This window comes from Amia ocellicauda, chromosome 21 (genome assembly GCF_036373705.1).
Source record: "Amia ocellicauda isolate fAmiCal2 chromosome 21, fAmiCal2.hap1, whole genome shotgun sequence".
NCBI classification, from domain to species: domain Eukaryota; kingdom Metazoa; phylum Chordata; class Actinopteri; order Amiiformes; family Amiidae; genus Amia; species Amia ocellicauda.
In genome coordinates this window covers 23,162,302-23,181,803 of record NC_089870.1, presented here as the reverse complement: position 1 = coordinate 23,181,803, position 19,502 = coordinate 23,162,302, and the positions used below count along the sequence as shown (strand labels likewise).

The 19,502-nt window shown below is 47.9% G+C and overlaps 1 protein-coding gene across 2 annotated transcripts in view; it reads right to left on the bottom strand.

Annotated features, from left to right (window-relative positions):
- The window catches only part of akap6 (A kinase (PRKA) anchor protein 6), a 122,579-nt gene that overhangs the window by 69,644 nt on the left and 33,433 nt on the right, over positions 1 to 19,502 (bottom strand). For both annotated transcript variants that reach the window (XM_066694324.1, XM_066694323.1), the window contains exons 3-7: positions 12,702 to 12,953; positions 10,004 to 11,728; positions 5,500 to 5,622; positions 2,477 to 2,573; positions 1,127 to 1,290 (exon numbers count right to left, since the gene is read on the bottom strand). In XM_066694324.1, the coding sequence (XP_066550421.1) occupies positions 1,127 to 1,290; positions 2,477 to 2,573; positions 5,500 to 5,622; positions 10,004 to 11,728; positions 12,702 to 12,953 (2,361 nt within the window). The remainder of the gene's footprint in view (positions 1 to 1,126; positions 1,291 to 2,476; positions 2,574 to 5,499; positions 5,623 to 10,003; positions 11,729 to 12,701; positions 12,954 to 19,502) is intronic.

The following is a 19,502-nucleotide window of genomic DNA, read 5'->3' as shown; positions in this document are numbered from 1 at the left end:
GCTCCGGCAAACTTTGTCAACAGGTTCCCTCCCGAGCCCTGACCTCCCGTTCTCCTCGGCAGAGAGGCGCTCGTTTATTCACCCCGAGCACGGCCGCGTGGATTTAAACACACAGTGCAGAGAGATTTGTAGCAAAGCATATGACCTTCCTCCCACTACAATGGCCATCCGCTAATTAGGCAATGCATCTGATAGTCATTAACAGGAATGAGATAATGAATCACTTTCTCCCTTCTTTGTTAATTTGCTGTAACCAAGCGGCTAATGGATGTCAGAGCTGAATGATTGCACTGATTATAGTGATTTATAATTGCAACAAAACAATTTAAAAGCATTCTGATTATTCATGTTGCAAGAACAATGGCATTTGTTTACCGAACAAATAAATATCGTACAGCTCTCACACACGTGTGGAGATGTGTTCATGTTGGTCCCGATCTTATTCTCTCCAGATGAAGATAACTTGAAATTTGGCCACTGAAACTTTGTTATGACTTTTGGGCCCACTGGGGTTCCTGGGAAAACATACCACAGAACTGAGATAAGTATTGAAAGCCTTATTTATTCTCGTCATGCACCAATACGCTTAATTTAGGATTCTGTTTGGATACAAATAATAACTTGTCAACAGCAGAACTCAAACTATATTATTGAGCGAATCTAATAACCACAGACAACCAACAGTAAGACTAACAGAATTACCAATTCATATAATTCAAGCAAAAAATAAGTCTCAGGATCAAATGAAGGTGTGTAGGCATTGTTTTCTGGTGTTGTTTTTCAAATGTAAGTATGTGTGATTGGTTTGTTCTTTAGTTAATATTGATATCAACTAATATGTCTTCAAATGTGTATAAAATACAAGCCCAGTGTGTTGGGCTTACAGGAGCACATTCTTTCTTGCTCAGCGACGGAGGGTTTCTGACTGAAGCCCTGCGTTCCACCACCGTTTGTTATGCAAATAATCCAAGTAATAATAATATGAAAAATCCCCATTCCATCTTTGTTTATTTATGTTGCAGAGGAAAAGGATAACAGCCTGGGGGACAGGGTGGACTTCAGTGGCCGCCACTTCTAAACCGGCCGGGAAATAAAGAGGAAATAAGAGAAACTCCTCGCCATTTACCTTGGGGCTGCCGGCGCGGCGCTCGCTCTCCGGAGACACATCACTCGCCAGGATCTCGGCTTTGATGATCTCTAAGGCGCGCAGGATCCAGCTGTGCTGACGCCTGATCTGCCTCTGTAGTTCTTGCCACTGGTTTAGGATCATCTGCAGTGTGTCTTTCAGCCCTTCAGAGAGAGAGAGGAGCGCAGATGTGTCACTGATTAGACCCTATCACTCTCCAACTCACTTAGAAATAAAACACAATCAGGAGTGTCCGATCAGGTTTCACACCACGATCTCCATTCCCCAGTGAGGGAAGCCGAGAGTCCAGCACCCACAGAGCGCTGGAGTCGCACCGGCATAATAATCAGTGGCTCTCCATCCCATCCCTGGCCTGAAGCTCCGAGTTTGTTTTCTTCTGAATGAATCTAATGAAAGCATGTCTTAATTTTGCCACCTTTTCACCGGAGGGCATCAAACCACAGGACGCTCAGTGCTGCGGCCCCTGGGAGCCACAGAAAAGCTCACTGAGCATCCCTTGCCATCGTAACAAAGCTGCGTCTCGGGCCCGAGCTAAGAGAGAGTCATTATGATTTTTACTAACGTTGATGCCCGAGCTCACAGCAGACACACAAACCACTCCTGTGCTGTTGTTTTTAATGTGTGTACTTGTGAGTGAGTGTCGTATGGCTACACACACCTCTCTCAGGCTGTGTGGGTTTATCGGCATCACAGAAATTAAACAGCATCAAATTAAGGTGAATTACAGCAAAGAATTACAAAACACACAATGACCCTGTTCTGTCACCATTCTGGAATATTCTTTGTGTCTATAGACACCCAAAACATACATATTTGCTGCTCACACCTGCTGAATTATTACTCAAGGGCACGGGTGCCAGGAGACCAGGTATCAGTGTCAGTGGGGATTTGTAATGTGGCGAATGTTGAGGGGTTGTTAAACAGGGGGCTGACAGAGAAGGTGGTCCGCTCGTAGTGCAGTGGGGGGGCAGCGTCGCAGCCCAGTGACGTGTGTGTGAGTCTATGAGGGCCGCACTAACGAGATGAATAATTAATAGAATTAACAGGGAAGGGGCCGAAACACTATTTATTAAGTGTCCGGCCGCGGCTCGATGCTTCGGCTTCTTTCTGGACGTGTATCCCACCATCTCCCCCACGTGCCCGATTCAGAGCCGAATTACATTTTACATCCCATCCCTCCCCTCTCCCCTGCCCCGGCGCAGAGGCAGGTGCTGAAACATTTATAATTCCTGAAGGTCAGTATGTTAATATAAACGTTAATAATGAATAAGAGGAGTTACGGCCGGGGCCCTGGGCCGTGGGGGGCTGTCACGCACCCCCCGCACTCACCTGATTTGTGGGAGACGATGAGGTCTAGGAGCTGGCGTCCCTCTTCCACGACGGCATCCTTCAGGGAGCAGTGGCTGTCCACGTTTAGCTTGAAGCTCTGCGGGGACAGAGACAGAGTGGGTCAGGGCAGCGCCGGGGGAGCACCCTCTCAGACCCGGAGCCAGGCCTCCCTAGGGCCGGTCAGACCGAACTCATGCAACATGGCTGCTGCCCGTCATCCCACAGCCGTGTGGGAGAGACCGACTCCACCGGAGGCCCAGAACACGCTGCGTCAGAAACTCTTTACAAACTCAACAGATAAATCCAAAAACAGATCTTCAGACAATTTGATCTTTTTGGTGCTAAATATCCCCAAACACACCAGCCACTGAAGCGATCTCTTCATTTTGTATTTGTTGTTGTACTTTTAACCAGCTACACATCTCCTTCTGTCTTTTTTCTACCTATTGGCCGTTACGGTTTAAACTCTTCTGTTGACTGCCGTTTCTAATGAGCGCTGGCCTTGTAAGGATCATCAAAGTGTGAAGTGCCTCTTCCTGGGCCACGCGGGATGGCAAGGGGATGTGCTTTTGAAGGCGCTGGGGTCCCCCAGGACAGAGACGCCTGCAGCCATCCGCGCCTTCAATCCTAATCTCGTCAGATCGCAGAGGCTCGGGGAGACCCGGCCCATTCCCAAGCTGCTGCCGTAACATAGACCCACTACACGATCTGAAGATTAAACCATAACTAAACACTCAGAAGGAGCCATTAGGTATAAAAATAGCTTCGTCAGTGAGATGTCGCCTTCATGACGAGAATTAAGTGATGGAGGGAGTGTGTGTGTGGTGGGGGTAAGGAAGGTGCACCTTTCGGAGATGCACTCCGCCTGAGAGACCCACTACTTATGGGCAAGACCCCCGTGGTCATATTCACCAGTAACACAGACGCACTGCTCTGACCGATCATGTTTTAAAACAGACTAGGGACCCTGAATCGCGTCTCACTATCGAGTGGACGTCTTGTCCCAATATGCACCAGCGGGCGTTTCACTGGATCTCCATCCCTGCGCGGCGTGGTTATCACTGGGAAAACAGCCGGGATCGGTGCGAGAGGGGTCTCATTACGGTGGTCCTCTCAGGAGTGTGCCGAGCGGGGGGCCATGCGTGGGGGGGGCGCTCGCTGCACAGACCTCTTGCTGGCTGCCAACTGTTTGCAACTTGATTTATTATTATTTTTAACTGCGGGAGACTAACAGGGTCAGGAAAACTCTCACTCAGGGGACAGCATGGGAGTGCGAGCCAAGGCAGTCGGCAATTCAATTTGCTGGTTAATGTAACCGTGATATCATTACGGTTTCCAAAAGAAATACCCATATATATATTTAAAAAAACTATAAAATGGCTGGGCGTGAAGACCTTTAAACACAAAAAGGGTTACGATGTATGACCACAAAGAACGTGGGTGTGCGCCAGTTTGTGTCTATAGTGTCTGCATAAAGCTTAAGACGTATATTAACTCTTCTCTGCAATGCCTATAAGTGCCGTCACACCCGAGCTGTAAACCTGACTCCTCTCAAAGTGCAGCGCATCTGTACTGAGGACTGGAATCGAAGCCAAGTGCGCAAAAAGCCCAAATCTCCATTTCCTGCACATTCCTGGCATCTGGGACCAGTTCAGGAGCAGCGGAGCATCTCAGTTCATTTCCTCCGTCGCTCAGCCGCTCAAACGCAGAGTCCGCACTCGTCTCCTGGTGTTCGGCCGCTTGTTAATTTTATTAAATGGCTCTTATCTGCTCTTGCGTGGAGTCTATGTTTTTTGTTTTTTGACAGCCGTTTCAATCCCCTATAACAACGTGTCGGCCTCTTGTCCCTGGGGTGTGAGGAGGTTCCCACCCATTCACCCGCAGACCATCAGAGCAGGAGGAAAAAAGAAACGCGCCTCTCATTCACACCCCACAGGCCTGGAAGGGAGGGCATGGTTCTCATATTGAACAATTGCTAGATCTGCACAGGGTATAGTATACCATAATATTGCATATACTATAGGAGTGCCATATAACAGGAAATCTTGATCAGGAATTAGAGTAAAGAATAGTATAGTATAGTTATAGTATAGTTATTGTACAGTATAGTATAGCTGTAGTACAGTATAGAACCATATAACAGGAAATATTGCTGAAGAATTAGAGTAAAGAATAGTATAGTATAGTAGAGTTATAGTACAATATAGTATGGTATAGTACCATATAACCAGAAATCTTGGTGGGGTTGAATACAGAGTATCACAGTAGTATAGTTATAGTATAGTATAGTATACTACAGTTACAGCATAGTATAGTGTAGATATAGTATAGTGTAGTTATAGTACGGTATAATATAGAACAGTTACAGTACAGTATTGTTATAGTACAGTATAGTGTAGTTATAGTACGGTATACTATAGTATATTTATAGTACAGTATAGTTATAGTATAGTATAGTGTAGTTATAGTATAGTTACAGTATCGCATGGTATAGTACCATATAACAGGAAATCTTAGTGGGGAATTAGAGTACAGAGTAGCACAGTAGTATAGTTATAATATAGTATAGTTATAGTATAGTGTAGTTATAGTACTGTATACTATAGTATAGTTATAGTACAGTATAGTATGGTTATAGTACAGTATAGTTATAGTATAGTATAGTGTAGTTACAGATATAGAATCGCATGGTATAGTACCATATAACAGGAAATCTTAGTGGGGAATTAGAGTACAGAGTAGCACAGTAGTATAGTTATAATATAGTATAGTTATAGTATAGTGTAGTTATAGTACTGTATACTATAGTATAGTTATAGTACAGTATAGTATGGTTATAGTACAGTATAGTTATAGTATAGTATAGTGTAGTTACAGATATAGAATCGCATGGTATAGTACCATATAACAGGAAATCTTGGTGGGGAATTAGAGTACAGAGTAGCACAGTATCCTGCAGTATAACTACAGTATAGTATGGTATAGTATAGTAGGTTATTCTATGGCGTGTGGCTCCGTCATACCAGGTGTGTCTCCAGGTACAACTTGAGGCTGTCCGTGTCCGTCTTGGGCGCCGTCCAGTTCTCCGTGGTCTCCAGAGCTTCACGCAGCCAGCGAATGAATTCATCCAGTTTACTCACAAAACCCTGAGGAGCAGAAAGATGTCGTGGTTTTAATCATAGTGCAAAACAACTCTGAAGTAACACAATGATGGTAGCGATCACACACAGAGCACCGAAGCCCTGCACTCATCAGCGGTGAGAGGACATTAACATCGCCCAAACGGATTGACTCAGCTGAGGTAGAGCCGTCTCTGGCTTGTGCTACTTAATGGACCTTAAAACCCACAGATTGTTGCACAAGAGCATCTCCGACAAATCGTGTTTGTTTTGGGTTTTTCTTCTCGAATACAAATAACTTGCATTGAGAAAGACGTCACACAGTTTTTTTATGTTTCAAGTGTGCGAAAGGCTGCATCAGGGACACAGAAAAGCCAGCATTGTGGTTATCAAACGTGTGGGTTATGAAATGATTTCGAAGAGGATATGCGCTGCTTTCAAATCGCCACCAACACAATAACAAAACAGGCAATTAACGCAAAGCACTTTAAGCTGACAGCCACCTGTTGTGGCGGCTCGGAGGTGTGGAGTGTTTGGTGTGGATTAGAGTACAGTCCTGGAAACGAGAGCAGCCGTCCTCTGAGGAACTCGCTGTGATGGCAGCATATGTCCGCTCGACAGAGGAGCAGTCTGAGTCACTGGCACACACGGGCCTTGTACCGAACTCAAACAGTGCCCTCTGCTGGATCTCAGAGGCAGGGCGCCCGGCAGCCCATCAGACATGCGTATAAAACAGACCTGTGTTCCCTACACTAAATCCCAGCAGTATATTCTCAGATAGGTCTGTGGGAAAGGCACAAAAGCACAACATTTCAGGTCAATATGGCAGTAATTATCCTAAATAAAAGTACTTATATCAGGCAATCTTTAATGTTATTTTCCATAAAAATCTATTTCTATAAAAACCTAAAGAGAAAGTGACCTGCTCTCCTAAAGCACACTGTTTCTGGAGGGGTTATTAGTTTGTGTGTTTTTTACCTGTCACACAACTGTGCAATAAAATAAAGTCACTTTCTCACACTGTTTTTCTTCCGTGTGGAAGAATGAGAAGTTCGTTCCACTTTTCGGACTCCTGAGCTGGAATCGGGTGAAGCGTGCTCGACTGGACACCCTGTTCAAAGGCGTTGCTGGCGATCTCCAGCACGGACCGTTCCCGGCCAGCGCCAGATCAGCAGGGCTGTGCTTCGGGGACTTTTATGCTGTGCCAAGCAAGTTGTTTGTTTATTGTGTGCGATTCCTCCGCGCATCTGTCCCGGTGTTGTGGGAGCCAGGAAGGCAGGAAGAGGCTCTATTTGGATTTGCATTCTCCCACGCAAGGAGAGTCCGGGCCCAAGCCAGCTGAGCTCCCGAGATCAAAGGAGGCATAAACCCGAAGTGGAGACTAAAGTCCCACTGTCTCAGTTCCGTGAAGCAGCCCAGCATAGCGGATAATAACTCTAAAATACCAACTCCGTGCATAAATGCAGAAGTGCCAAATTTAAACCCAGCACACGTCTCCCTTTGAAACATTAGAAAGCCTTGTCAGTTGATCCTTGACAAGCAGCTAAACAAAATAAAACAAAACAAGCCAAGCAAACAAAAACAGAAGTGTCAAACTTCCCGACTGGAATGAAAGCCGGGTGACTCTTTCTAGTGTTAAATTCAGAGATAAAAGCAGTTTTTTTTTTTCGTTTTGTTTGTTTGTTTATTAAGAAGCTCATCTTCATAGATCTTCAAAGAATCATTTACTTCTGTAAACAAATATATCTATACTTGTATCCAATATATTTCCAAACAGATTTCCTTTTGCGATTCTGCTCCCACTGCTTCAATAAAACCGGAATAACCCTGAGAAACGTGTCGCTTTCATAATTTATTTATGTGCTTTACCATCGTTTGTCACAAATTGCACTTGTGGGCCAGGAATGTAAAGAAGCCACGTGTAAAAGTAAACCTGTCACACACAGCCTCTCTGGAGAAGTGTTTTTTTCTCTCCTCTCTCTCAGTTGTGTGTCAGGAAGCCAACGTCACACACGAGTGGTCCGCGGCGGCCCCCACAGCGAGGCCCTCAGCACCCAGATGTCTGTTGCCATGAGAATGAAGCTGTTTCCCCAGCGCCCGTGTGCTAATATAATCCATCACCGCGGTGCGTCACATATCATTTCAGGTGCGCGCTCTCACTTAACCACTCCGACTGCGGAGGAAGTACGGGGAGCTGCGTTTGTGAGGATCGGGCTTTGGGGGCCGCGAGGGGCAGCCCGACAGACAGACAGACAGCTCCGGCCACGTGACGCCCCCCATCTCCAATATTAACATCAGAGTTTTCGTTTCAGTAACGGTCTCCCGCCGCCGCCGCGATGTTTCAGAGCCTCTCCTCCGACACGTGACACTCCTCTGACAGCAGGCGTTATAACTGGGCCGTATCTCCAACTGAAGTCTGACCTTAAAACATCACCGGGAATCGTGCTTTCCTTCTCTGCTTTGGTGTTTCTTATGTGAAGCTGTTTACAATTTAATACAAATGGCAGTGACTCACTGATACACATATATGTATATATACAGTAATGCCACACGGGGTGAGGGACGGGGAGGCCAGAGACTCCAGATACTCTGCACCCCCCCCGGGCCCTGGGGGAGGCGATTGAATGAGGAAGCACCTGACCTGCTGTTCCTTCTGTGACTGGCTGCCCCCCAGGGACCCGCTGGCTGGTGTGGAGAGGCAGGAGGAGCGGGGGGGAGGGAGAGAGAGCAAGAGAGAGACAAGACTGAGAAGCAGGACGAACTGGGGCTTTGAACGGATCTGGGGACACGCCTGGTCCCCGAGTGGGGGTCGTAGTGCTGGGTATGGGCTCAGAGAGGGATGTGTTTAGACGTGGCTCCAACAAGGGTTAAGCTTTTGTTTACACTCATGTCCGTCTCTCTATTTGGATCACGGACATATATATTTATCATATTAAATGACTGCCGTCTCAGTGTTTCCTAAACGCACCTACGGAGCCTGGCACTGCGGCGAACCCCCGACAGAGTCCCTATATATGTTTGTGTGTGTGTGCTGTAGTACAGGAATAGCACTTGACAGTAAGAGAGCCACTACTGCTTGTCAAGTACAGCGTGAAGCGGAGGAAAGTTCGGCTTCAAATTTATAATCACGGGAGACATAATCTTATAATCGCCACCAGTTTTTCACTGTGCCATCGGCTCACAAACAGAACATTTCTGAAGGTGTTCCAGAATATTCCATCATTTGAAATCTGATGAAAGCATGTGTTTCTGACCTGCTTTGTGGAGTCAGTCAGGGTTTCAGACTTGCTTTGAGGTGAGATACACAGGCTAATAGGGTCCTGTAGAGACAAACTGTTTCAGTGACTCAGTAACAGAGGCCTGGCCTTCAGGCGAGATGTGAAATCCAGGTCATTTTGTCAGTTGTTGACGAAGCAAATCGCTTTGGATAAAAGCATGAGCTACAACACACTACAGAAGAGGCTGAGACGCAGTTAAATGTGTCTGCCAGCAGATGGAGCCAATGTACTCAGACCCACACCTGCACAAGGATGGGAAGATTGTTCTGGTGTTTTAATGGCACCTGCAGAAAACATGCAGGTTTAAATATGATCACTGCACCTTGAAATGTGAGAGTGGGACAGATAGAGCCTAAATGCCTACTCTTATGTGGCTATATCCTCTCAGAAGATGTTATTAAACCCTTTCATAATTAATGTTGTGCCTTTTAAAACATAACCTGCTTATTATGGCATACTTAAGCTGTCAGCCTGTGCAGAAAAAGTGCATCTGCATTGTTTTATGCTGAACTGAGTGGAGACCAATGCCTGTGAGTGTCTTTCTATCAGTGACGTCTTAACGTCCTCCTTTTTTCTGACCAGAATCACAACAAGCATCCGAACGGCACTACTGTGCCATACAGGTAGTGCAACACATCGCAGGTGTGGTTTCTAAAGGCAGGGGGCGGCGTCCAACAGCGGAAAAACAGACAGGGAGACGGGATCGAGTGCCACGGAGAAGAATCGAAACCACAGAGGGCAAAACCGGCTTCACAAAACAATGGATGGTTTGAAATAACCGCACAGGAGACGGTGTTTCTCTCTGGGGCCACAAATTCATGAGAGCTAAATAAATCTGACAAATCAGAGGGTTTAAAACAGGGATCTGTATCAGGAGGTTTAAATATAACTCGGAGTGTGGCTGTCACTGCAGTGGGTTTGGAACAGAAGCAGGTTTATAGGGTTTAACCAGGAGGTCTAACCATTTTACTAACGTCCACAAGAGGGGGCTAAAGCACTAATAACTGCAGTAAATAATGAGAACCGAATACTGAAGCAGACATTGTCCACAACACGGAGGAAAAATAAAAACACACTGAGATGGAGGTTTTAATTATGATAATAACAGATTAAACCGAATGGCACGATACCTCGATTTTCTCCCAGATGTCCTCGTCATTCTCCTGGTGCTGGATGTCCAGAAGCAGCTGCTGGATTAACTCAGACCCGCCGTGGCCCGACTCCCCAGCTGTAGTGAAGCTCTTGCTCAGCCACGCCTCCTGGTCCTGGTCCTGGGCCCGGGACCCCGGCGCGGCCCCCTCGTCCTCCGACAGCAGGTCGCTGAGGGGCCCCGACTCAATGCTCTCATCCAAGGAGGGGGCGATGTCGCTGGAGGAGGTGGGGGAACCCGGGCCCCTGGCGAACGGCTTCTCGAACCTCCGGCCAGCCCGGAAGGGTGGATAGGCGTCGCAGTCGGAGTTCACCTCGGAGAGCTCCCAGTCGTCCACGTCCTGGATGGTCTCCTCCATGGCCTTCTGGGGCAGCACCTTGGCCAGGGTCTCCAGATTCATGGCCAGCATCTCGGTCTTCTTGAGCTGCGACGGCAGAGCGAGGTATTCGTCGGACCCGTACCACGCCTCCTCCTTCAGACCCATCCCGCTGGTCACACAAGGGGCAGGTCCGTCTTTGTCAGTCGGAAGGATCTGGATTGCGGAGAACTCAGAGGAGGTCTTCCCGGAGGCAGGCTGGCCACACAGAGCTGGTTGGGGACTGGTGGCATCGAGACCCCCGAGTTGAGTGGTGTCTGGGGGATGCATAAGGCTGGCTGCTGTTAGCAACGGCTGGGGACTCTCCTCTTGACCGCTCAATGCTCTCCAATCGGGGGCAGAACCGTTTATTGCACCGCTGCACTCAGGGAAGTCCATATCAGACGCACGGCTGGACTGCCCGGAAGACGAGGGACGCTCCGCTGGGTCGCACGGTCTCTCCGCCCCCAAGGAGCGTCTCTGGAGGGCTGGGCTGGAAGCGCTGGGGCTGGGTAGCGTCTTGAAGGAAGACTCGTTCAGCAGCACCTTGCAGCTCTGGACATCCATCGTGTTCAAACAGTCGTACGATTGGCTGACGGCCGCCGGGGTGCTGCTGGGGTAGACGGAGGTCAGCTCCAGCCAGAACTTGGACCGGTCCGGGGGGTCCAGGAGGGAAGGAGTGCTCCGGCTCAGATCACCCTTGAACTGGAGCGACGACGGGTGCACTCTCTTGATGATGGACTCGATGTCGTCTCTGGACATGCCCTCCAGGTACATGGCTTTCTTTGGCAGGGAGGGCTGCGTGGGGGACATCTCGTTGTAGTTGAAACAGTCCCTGATAGGCCGCTTGGAGATGGCGTTGTCACAATGGGAGAGGTGCCGGCTCAGAGGGGCACCCTGGTGCATCGTGGGAGAAGAGGAGGATGAATCCTGGGCAGGGGACTTGTTGGTTGACGCCAAGGCCTCTGCTGGAGGCTCTGTGTTCTCTCGAGTGGGAGAAGGCTTCCTCGAAGTGAGCCCGGACTCTTCCCTGGTTTGAGGGCCTTCCTGGCTGGCAGTGGTTTCGTCCTGCTTAGAGGACAGGCGTTCAGCAGCAACGGTCAGCAAGCCCACGCTCTGGATGAGCTCCGGGAAGTCCTTCTCCAGGTCCGGGTAGCAGCAGGGCTCGTGGGATTTGGCTTTAGTTCGGCCCGAGTTCATGGCCTCCAGCTCGCTGGGCAGGTCTTCGCTGGGGCTGTAGTCGCTCAGCTCGAACGCGGTGATGCCACAGTCCAGGGAGAAGTAGTCCTGGCTGCATTTAATGGTCAACTGGCCTGAATCGTCCACCTCGGTCAAGGCGTCCAGACGGGCCTGCAAAATGTGGCAAAAAACAGATATTCACACACACACAAATATAAGTATATGTAGGTGTGTGTATGCATGTGACTCATATATCCCTATTAGTCACGCTGTTGCTTAAAATAACACTATTAATATTTCAGTGACCTTAATTTGTGCAAACAGGACAGCGCCTCAGAGAGTTGTAAACAGTCACGTATATTTAGACACCTCCGATACCTGTGAGGGAGTAAGATTAAATCTGGACACAGCAGTGTAAGATCCGATTATACGGCTCACACAGATCTAGAGGAGACAAGACACCGGGAGGCAACAAACCAACCAACCATCCCAACAAACAAACAAACAAACAAACCGAAAACAAATCAATGTGATGTCGTGTCACGCCATTTATTAATCTCACCATCCGTCCCACGAGGCACAGAATTAATAAACCTCATTTGACTAATTTCGTGCGTTTGTCAAGCATCTGTGTAATATAATCTGGAGCATCGCTGGGGGCCAGACGCTGCCGATCACACAGACCTCCACAGAGGCTTTGCAGCAAGAGCCGGGGCGGGGGAGACGCTGAGGAGAGCGGATGGGAAGCTTTTGTTATGAGTAACTACTGTGCAGCCACGAGCCGTGACACACGCATCACATGAAGCCCAATGTGAGCGAGACATCACCCAGGACGACATGCATAACATCTAGCTTAAAAAACATAATCGTCCTGAGCAAGGACAAGAGTTCACTAATCTGTGGTCTGAATTCAACCAAACAAAAATAAATTTTGATTGCAAAACATTACAATAATAATCCAATGCAATAACTGTAGCAAAATAATTAAGATTATTAATAGTACATTTCCCTCAGTGGTGTTATAACCTCCTGCCACATTAACTACACCGCTTCATCTCAAACACTACACACAAAACCTCCCGTGACCCAGAGACAACAAACGCAGGGACAGGGACGAGGGGACAGGCAGGACACACACACACACCTCGTTCTGGTCCTCGGAGAAGGCCTGCAGGATGTCTGTCTGCCGGGTGTAGTTGCCGTTGGAGTCCTGGAGGCCCTGTAGGACCCGCTCCTTCAGCACCAGCACCGAGACCCGTAGCTGGTGCCACAGCAGCTGCACCGTGTGGATGTCCACAATGATGTTAACCGAGTAGGAGAGCAGCTTCAGGGAGAACTCGGTCTCCAGCAGGGCGTGGATCTGCTCCACGTGGTCGGAGATGTCCTCACAGATATCCTGCGAAGAGACAGTGACAGGGAGGGAGGGAGTGAAAGAGAGAGAGAGAGGAGGGGGAGAGGGAGAGGGAGAGGGAGCACACAGTAAGACACGCTGTTGGAAGCAGTTCACACAACGCTGGGCTGTACAATATTTACTCCGCACCCATCTCATCAAACAAGAGCTTGGACTCTGATTTCTTCTTCAACGTAGAGAGCTACTCATCTCTGTATTACCCCATAAAAGCTGCGGACCCTGTGGCTCTGGGGGGCCGGCGTGAAGGACCACTGTTCTGCAGGACAGAAGTAGAGCCACCCTGACGTGGAGTCGAACCCCTGTCACAGACACGTTAACATGAGCGAACAACACGCTACATAAAGACACCTGTTATCCAAGATGCCAAACCAGGCCCCCGTCAACAGGGAACCCTGTTATATTTACTGTGAAATGAGACGCAAACCTGGCAAAGAGATGGGTGCAGCTTAATTACGACTCTTCCACCTTCATTATTGCTTCTCGAGATTCGATACTGTGACAGTGATGCTCTCTTGTGAAAGTCTCTTTCAGCATATATACACCGTCTGCCTGTGTATATTACACACACATCTGTACTCTCTCTTTATTCTTATTCCCAAATGAGCGGGGGGTTGAACAAAGATAATATGATAATATGATAATAAGGGGTTGTGGTGATCACCTGATATGACACAGGCATTGTACCTAAGTCATTGCCATGGTAAACGCCTGCCAACAAGGACCCTCCCTCTGCAGCTCAAGCCGCACACAACACACGGTCCAAATAAATCACCAAGTGAAACACTACCACATAGGAAACTGCAGCCAAATATCAACCAAACATGCATATCAAACATTGCTTTAAGACAGTTATATAAAAGCATAACTTATCAGCCATTTAAAACAAACCGTTACAAATCTCAAAATGCTAAAGCTGAAGAAAGTGCAAAGGACTTCAAAAAAGCATTGCACCGATTATACAGAATTAATATAATGTACTCAGCACACTTATTAATTACCAGAAAAGACTAAAATAAATTAACAGGGCACCAATACACTCAGCATCCCAGTAAGTGAAAGAAACGGCTGCAAACAAACACAAGTAAACGCAATGTGACTGAACAGAGCAGCCAGAAATACTGCGAAGGAGTCTGAAAAACATGACGCACAAAACCGCACTCCTACCCTTTAAACAATTAGGAACAGAGGAGGGTGTTAAAGCAGCTACAAGAGTCTGAAGAGCAGGAGACTGATACTGAAATGTGAACTCAGGCGACAGTTCTTACCTTCCCAGCCTTCTCGTTTCCCAGGTTTAACCCGGTCCTCAGCACTACAGATTCCCAGGACGACTTTGGTGGTTTCCCTGAGCTCTCGTGAATTTATTCAGGTGCAGACTGAGGACGGCCTCGGCCATTTTACTGCCGGTCTAACAGACGCTGTCTATAAATTCACTGGAAGCCTCGCTTGTCAGATTCCCTTTTATGAGAGGCCGTATCCAGCCCCGAGACTCACCACTGCCAACTTATCCTTCACTCGCCTTTCACTCGCACATTAGGAAGCTGACACAAGGGGCCCCGATGGCTCACAGCACGCTTCCTGCAGCACAATAACACAATCCGGGCCGGTTCTGGTAGGCCAGGCCCAAGGACCCCAGGATGTGTGTGTGCAGGAGTTTCCCACACACAGCGTAGGTTTCAGGGAGGATTTGGATGTGGAAGTGAGGGCTGAGGCAACAGAAATCATATAAACTCAATAAGGTATGGGAAAATAGACACTTTTGCACAAACGGTGCAGGTCTGTGCTTCACGGGGGCCACTGGCAGGAAGCGTGGCTGACCCCACAACTGTCTCCGTCAGGACAGCTGAGCCCTCGACCCACAGCTGCTGTCAGCGGTCACATGGAGGGTCTGGGAGAAGCCCTTCAGACCCTCCTCAAATAACACAGCGGGCAGAATCACTTTCCACTCCGGCCACTCAAGGGAAAAGGGTGCAGCAAGAAAATATCTTCAGTGTGATTTGAAAACATGGGTGGGTAGATGTCACAGATCTGAGAATTGTGTTTTGATTACACATTAAATTGACCACGCTGGTGGAGTAACAAGAATACATTAGATTCTATCTTGCTGTCCACTACGCAATGGCTAAGTAATGATTCAGGGTGATCCACAGGTGGAATGAATACATTCCTGCCACCTCAACCATCCTCGAGTCAAACACTGTGTATCCGTTAGTGTCCTGTCATATTACACAGAGTTGTGTGTCAGCAGAGGCCCAGCGCAGATACCAGCAGCATCCGGATGCGTTTTCTTACATTGTTTAACTCCGTCAGCAATTGCAGGAGCAGGGAAAGTGCTTACAGCTCCGTTCACAGGTCCTGATGCAAGAGACTCTATGGGACTGGCACGGCCCGTTCGTCTCCACAGAACTATTGAACAATCACGTTTAACGGGACATTAGAGTGAAGACCGTTATTCGTCAGCGCAGGTTGTTGAGCTGCAGTCCGTGGGCACAGCCAGTTTTTCCTGATAGACAGCTAAAGTAAACTACACAGTCACTTTAATATCAGAACAGGGAAAGGAGGGTAAGCAAAAAGGGTAAGCACTCTAGCACGACAGGGAGGAGGAATATTCAGTCTTTAGTTTACATGGTTTTAATACCTGAACTCATCAGATGTGTGTGAGAAGGTTCCAAGTTAATTAAAAGCACAATCATTTCATCTGACACAGCTATGCGCTCACATTTAGTATATTAATCCTGGAATCACTAATTGTATATGAATGCACCCTAAAAAACACCCACAATGCATCTCACTTGTCTTTCACCCTAATTAAGGCTTAGAAGCGAATCCTCCAGCCACTGAGCATTTTGGGAATTGTTAAAAAATCCCAGAACAGCATGGCAGCACCAGCGCCGAGCTCCAGGGCTAAACGGACCTGACTGGTTAAGTGCGAGATGGATATTCGGTTCCCTGTCATCGTGACATCAGACGTTGTGGGCTGAACCACAGGCCCGTCCCTCTGTCGTACTGCAGGTGTGCGAGTCTGTGCCCTGAACGACCGCTACGAGTTCTCACTCACTCGCTCCTTTGTGTCTCCAGATCCGGCTGGCAAACGGCAATCTCCTAATCAGCGCTTTCCAGTACATAAGTTTGCGCCCGTGAAATGTGTTTTCATGCTCTTAGTTTAGCTCGTTTTTGTATTTCCCAGTATCTCGGTGTCGCACAAGATGTTCTGTCAAGCTCTATTTAGCTTCCCGTTGTGTACGGCACAGTGACGCCTGTCAACGATTCGGGGACATGCACCAGTAATCAGCTGCTACACCTCCTTGCAGATGTCACCCCTGTCTCCCCACAGACGGGGAAGCGCGTGAGAGTCTGTGACAGAGAAAGGGAAATCTAATCACCGATGATCACTTCCTGGATCCTGAGAGAAGTGCTGACAAGAGAAGGACTCGGCTGGTCTTGCCTTTCCTGCTTTATAAGGAAGGAAACCCTACTTTTCACTCAATCAGTCAGTTGTTCAACCTTTGAATTGTGCTCCACATGTGCATATATCATGAGTGGCTCACAGATATAACACAGTTAAAGTCCAGGCTAATTTGAACACATAGGCTCCCAATAAAAGGAGAGACTCTTCTGTCCGATTTCTTCAGGAAATTCTTTGTTTTGGGTTCTGGAGACAAAAGCCTAACGAAGGGCGATCTATAGTGAGAGAGCTTCGACACCTGGACACAAGAGCAAAACAAAGCTCTTAGTGCTTACACAACGAACACAACAGCATCTGTGTCAGAAAGAGTACAACACTGCGTACAAAACAGTGAATTCACAGGCTGCACTGGCAACTACACGAACGTTACTCGCCCGCATCATGGCAAGGCCGAATCATCACGAGCTGGAAAACAAACACGCTAAATATAACCGAAGAGAGGGGAAGAAAGAGAAGACACAGGCCGCTATGAGTGTAGTGTTTGGCAATGCTCCAGCCTACGGGCAGCAGATCTCAATCACAACACAATGACAGCGAAACACCCAACGACACTGCAAGAGAGAGAGAGAGAGAGAGAGAGAGAGAGAGAGAGAGAGAGAGATCGGCTCTAGTGCTGCCGGCTCCCAATGTAACGTTTCTTTCCAGAATCTAGGTCACGCTTGTAGCCAGTGCAATAAAACACCACAGCAGGAACTCTGGTTTTCATATGCAAAATAAATTAATAATACAGTCATAAATAAAACGCATGATCTGTGCCGTTACTCATTTCCTCTTGGGCCTGGATTTTGATGTCCAGCAACAATCACAATAGGAGGCACAGTAGGCTTTCTGAGACGTGAAAATAGACTAGATTAGATCGTAAACCAACTCAAAGTGGAAATGCTACTAAAGCCTTTCTATTTATTTCTATTAAAGTCTCAATTAGTTAATCATACTGTACGGGTGGCAGAAAAAAAGGCATGCATTAATAACTGAAGTAGAACAAAAATCTCTTTCCTGGAGAGGGTGGTGCACACAAGTTATGAGACACTAAAGATCAAAGGTGTGCTTCAGGTAAGTCCTAACACTCCCCTGAAGATGCACAATGCAGAAGAAACCAACACCAGATCCTAAAAACATGCCTTTTCACATGTGATCTAAATAGGATCAAATAAAAACCTACGGTCAAGATACACCTGTCGGCACATGACACGGTCTACACTTTGAGTCACATAGCAGGGCAGTTTAAAGTTTTCCCTTGCTCAATAAAATAGTTACGGTAACCTGTTTGTGTGAAATGGAAAATAAAAGCATGTGCATTGCCACTTGTTTGTCCAGAATCCAGCTGTCCCCTACGGCACAGCTGTGACGTGGGCTGCAGTAACAGGCCCTAGAGCCACACACAAACACACACAGACACACACAATCACACACAACTACACACTAATGCAGAACGACTTCTGTATGGGACTGGAATCGCAAACAACACCGGTCGGCTCCACGGGAAACTAAAACACAATTCAGATTCTGTATTAGTGATTTACTGTAGAACACTTGCTGGAACTACAGTGCCAACGGAGTCAAAAATTTACAGGGAAAACACACAGAGATCAATCACAAACACACATTCAAACAGGACTGAACTTTATTCAAACTTTGGCCCTTGTCACCAGCTTGCTGCCCAGACTTGTGGTCACTTACCCCAGCAGCAGGGGCTAGCGAGAACGCAGTCCTTCACAGGAATGTCACATGTCCCTTTCTTGATGAAAACCAGTCAATCCATAAATGCGTTTTCCTTGCAGCACTCCCCCAGAGCGACACACACACTTCCCACTCTCTCCGGCCTTTTTCTGTCGGTTACCCGATAGCAGTTTCTCTCGGAGGATAAAAATACATTTTAACAAAGCACAGAATCGAGAAAGCGTCGTTTGCCTCTCTGGTTCGATCACAGGAAGGTTGAGCAACACAACTTAGCGTCCTGGATCTTTTCTTCTCTGACCTGGACCCCAATTTCCGGGACACAGACAGACTCACCGCTCTCCACACGGGAATCCCAGGCCGCCCGGGTTGCTGGCAGTCAGGAGGGCTATTTTGGGCCGTGATCTAATTCCAATCAGAGCTCACTGATTCACTCTCAGGGTGACTTACAGTCAGATGTGCCCCGGCAGCTGAGATGTCAGAGGCACAAGGTCAGCTTTGATGTCCACATGGCCAGAACCGCAGCAGACACAGAGCTAGCAGGGCTCGGCTGAGGAAACGGACCCTGGGAGTGGGGCGGTGCTATGGACTGTAGAGAGAGAGGAATCCATACTGCATATTGTACTGTAAGGGTCTCCACGTGGAAATGCCATCGAGTAGCAGAGACCCTGAGTGAGGAATGCGGGGGGCAGCAGGTGAAAGTGCTAAAGTTACAGGACTGCGGTGACTGAGTCTTACTGGAGTGTTAAGTAATCACAAGGCAGTGCTGGGAGGCTGTCCTGGGCAATAAAGAGATCTGTGCGTCAAAGTGAAATGCAGAGAACTGGGGTTACAGTAAACTGCAGCCATACACATGCTAGAAGAAGGAAATCATGCACACACACATACACACGCAGCTGTGTCTGCATTACGAAGTGCAGTAACACACTAGACAGGTAACAAGAAGCACTGCTATCCAGATCACTGACGGAGACCCCGCTAAGAGCGAGAATCATCCCAGTGTCAATAAAGCAATTAACATAGCTAATGATGCTAACAAGGCTGTTGATCACAGGGTTCATTCCCCATCTCTCCTGCATAGAGGGAATCCCAGCTGAACGGAGCAGGGGGGATTAAAAGTTCAATTGTGGGATTTAAAATTGACATTTTTGATCCACGCACTGATGCCAGGCAAAGGGAAACACACGGGGGGGGGGAGGAATAGGAATAAACAAAGTGTGTTTAGTGCAGGTGGAGCCCTCACACTGCAGGATGTGAATCTCCTTAACCCACCGACCTGGGTACCGTGAAACAGTCACCAGGTCAAACCTGAGAACTGAACAGAGCCATGATAAACTAACAGTGGAACTAAAAACTTGATCCCCGCCATCCTCCAGGACCGGCATCTAGACACC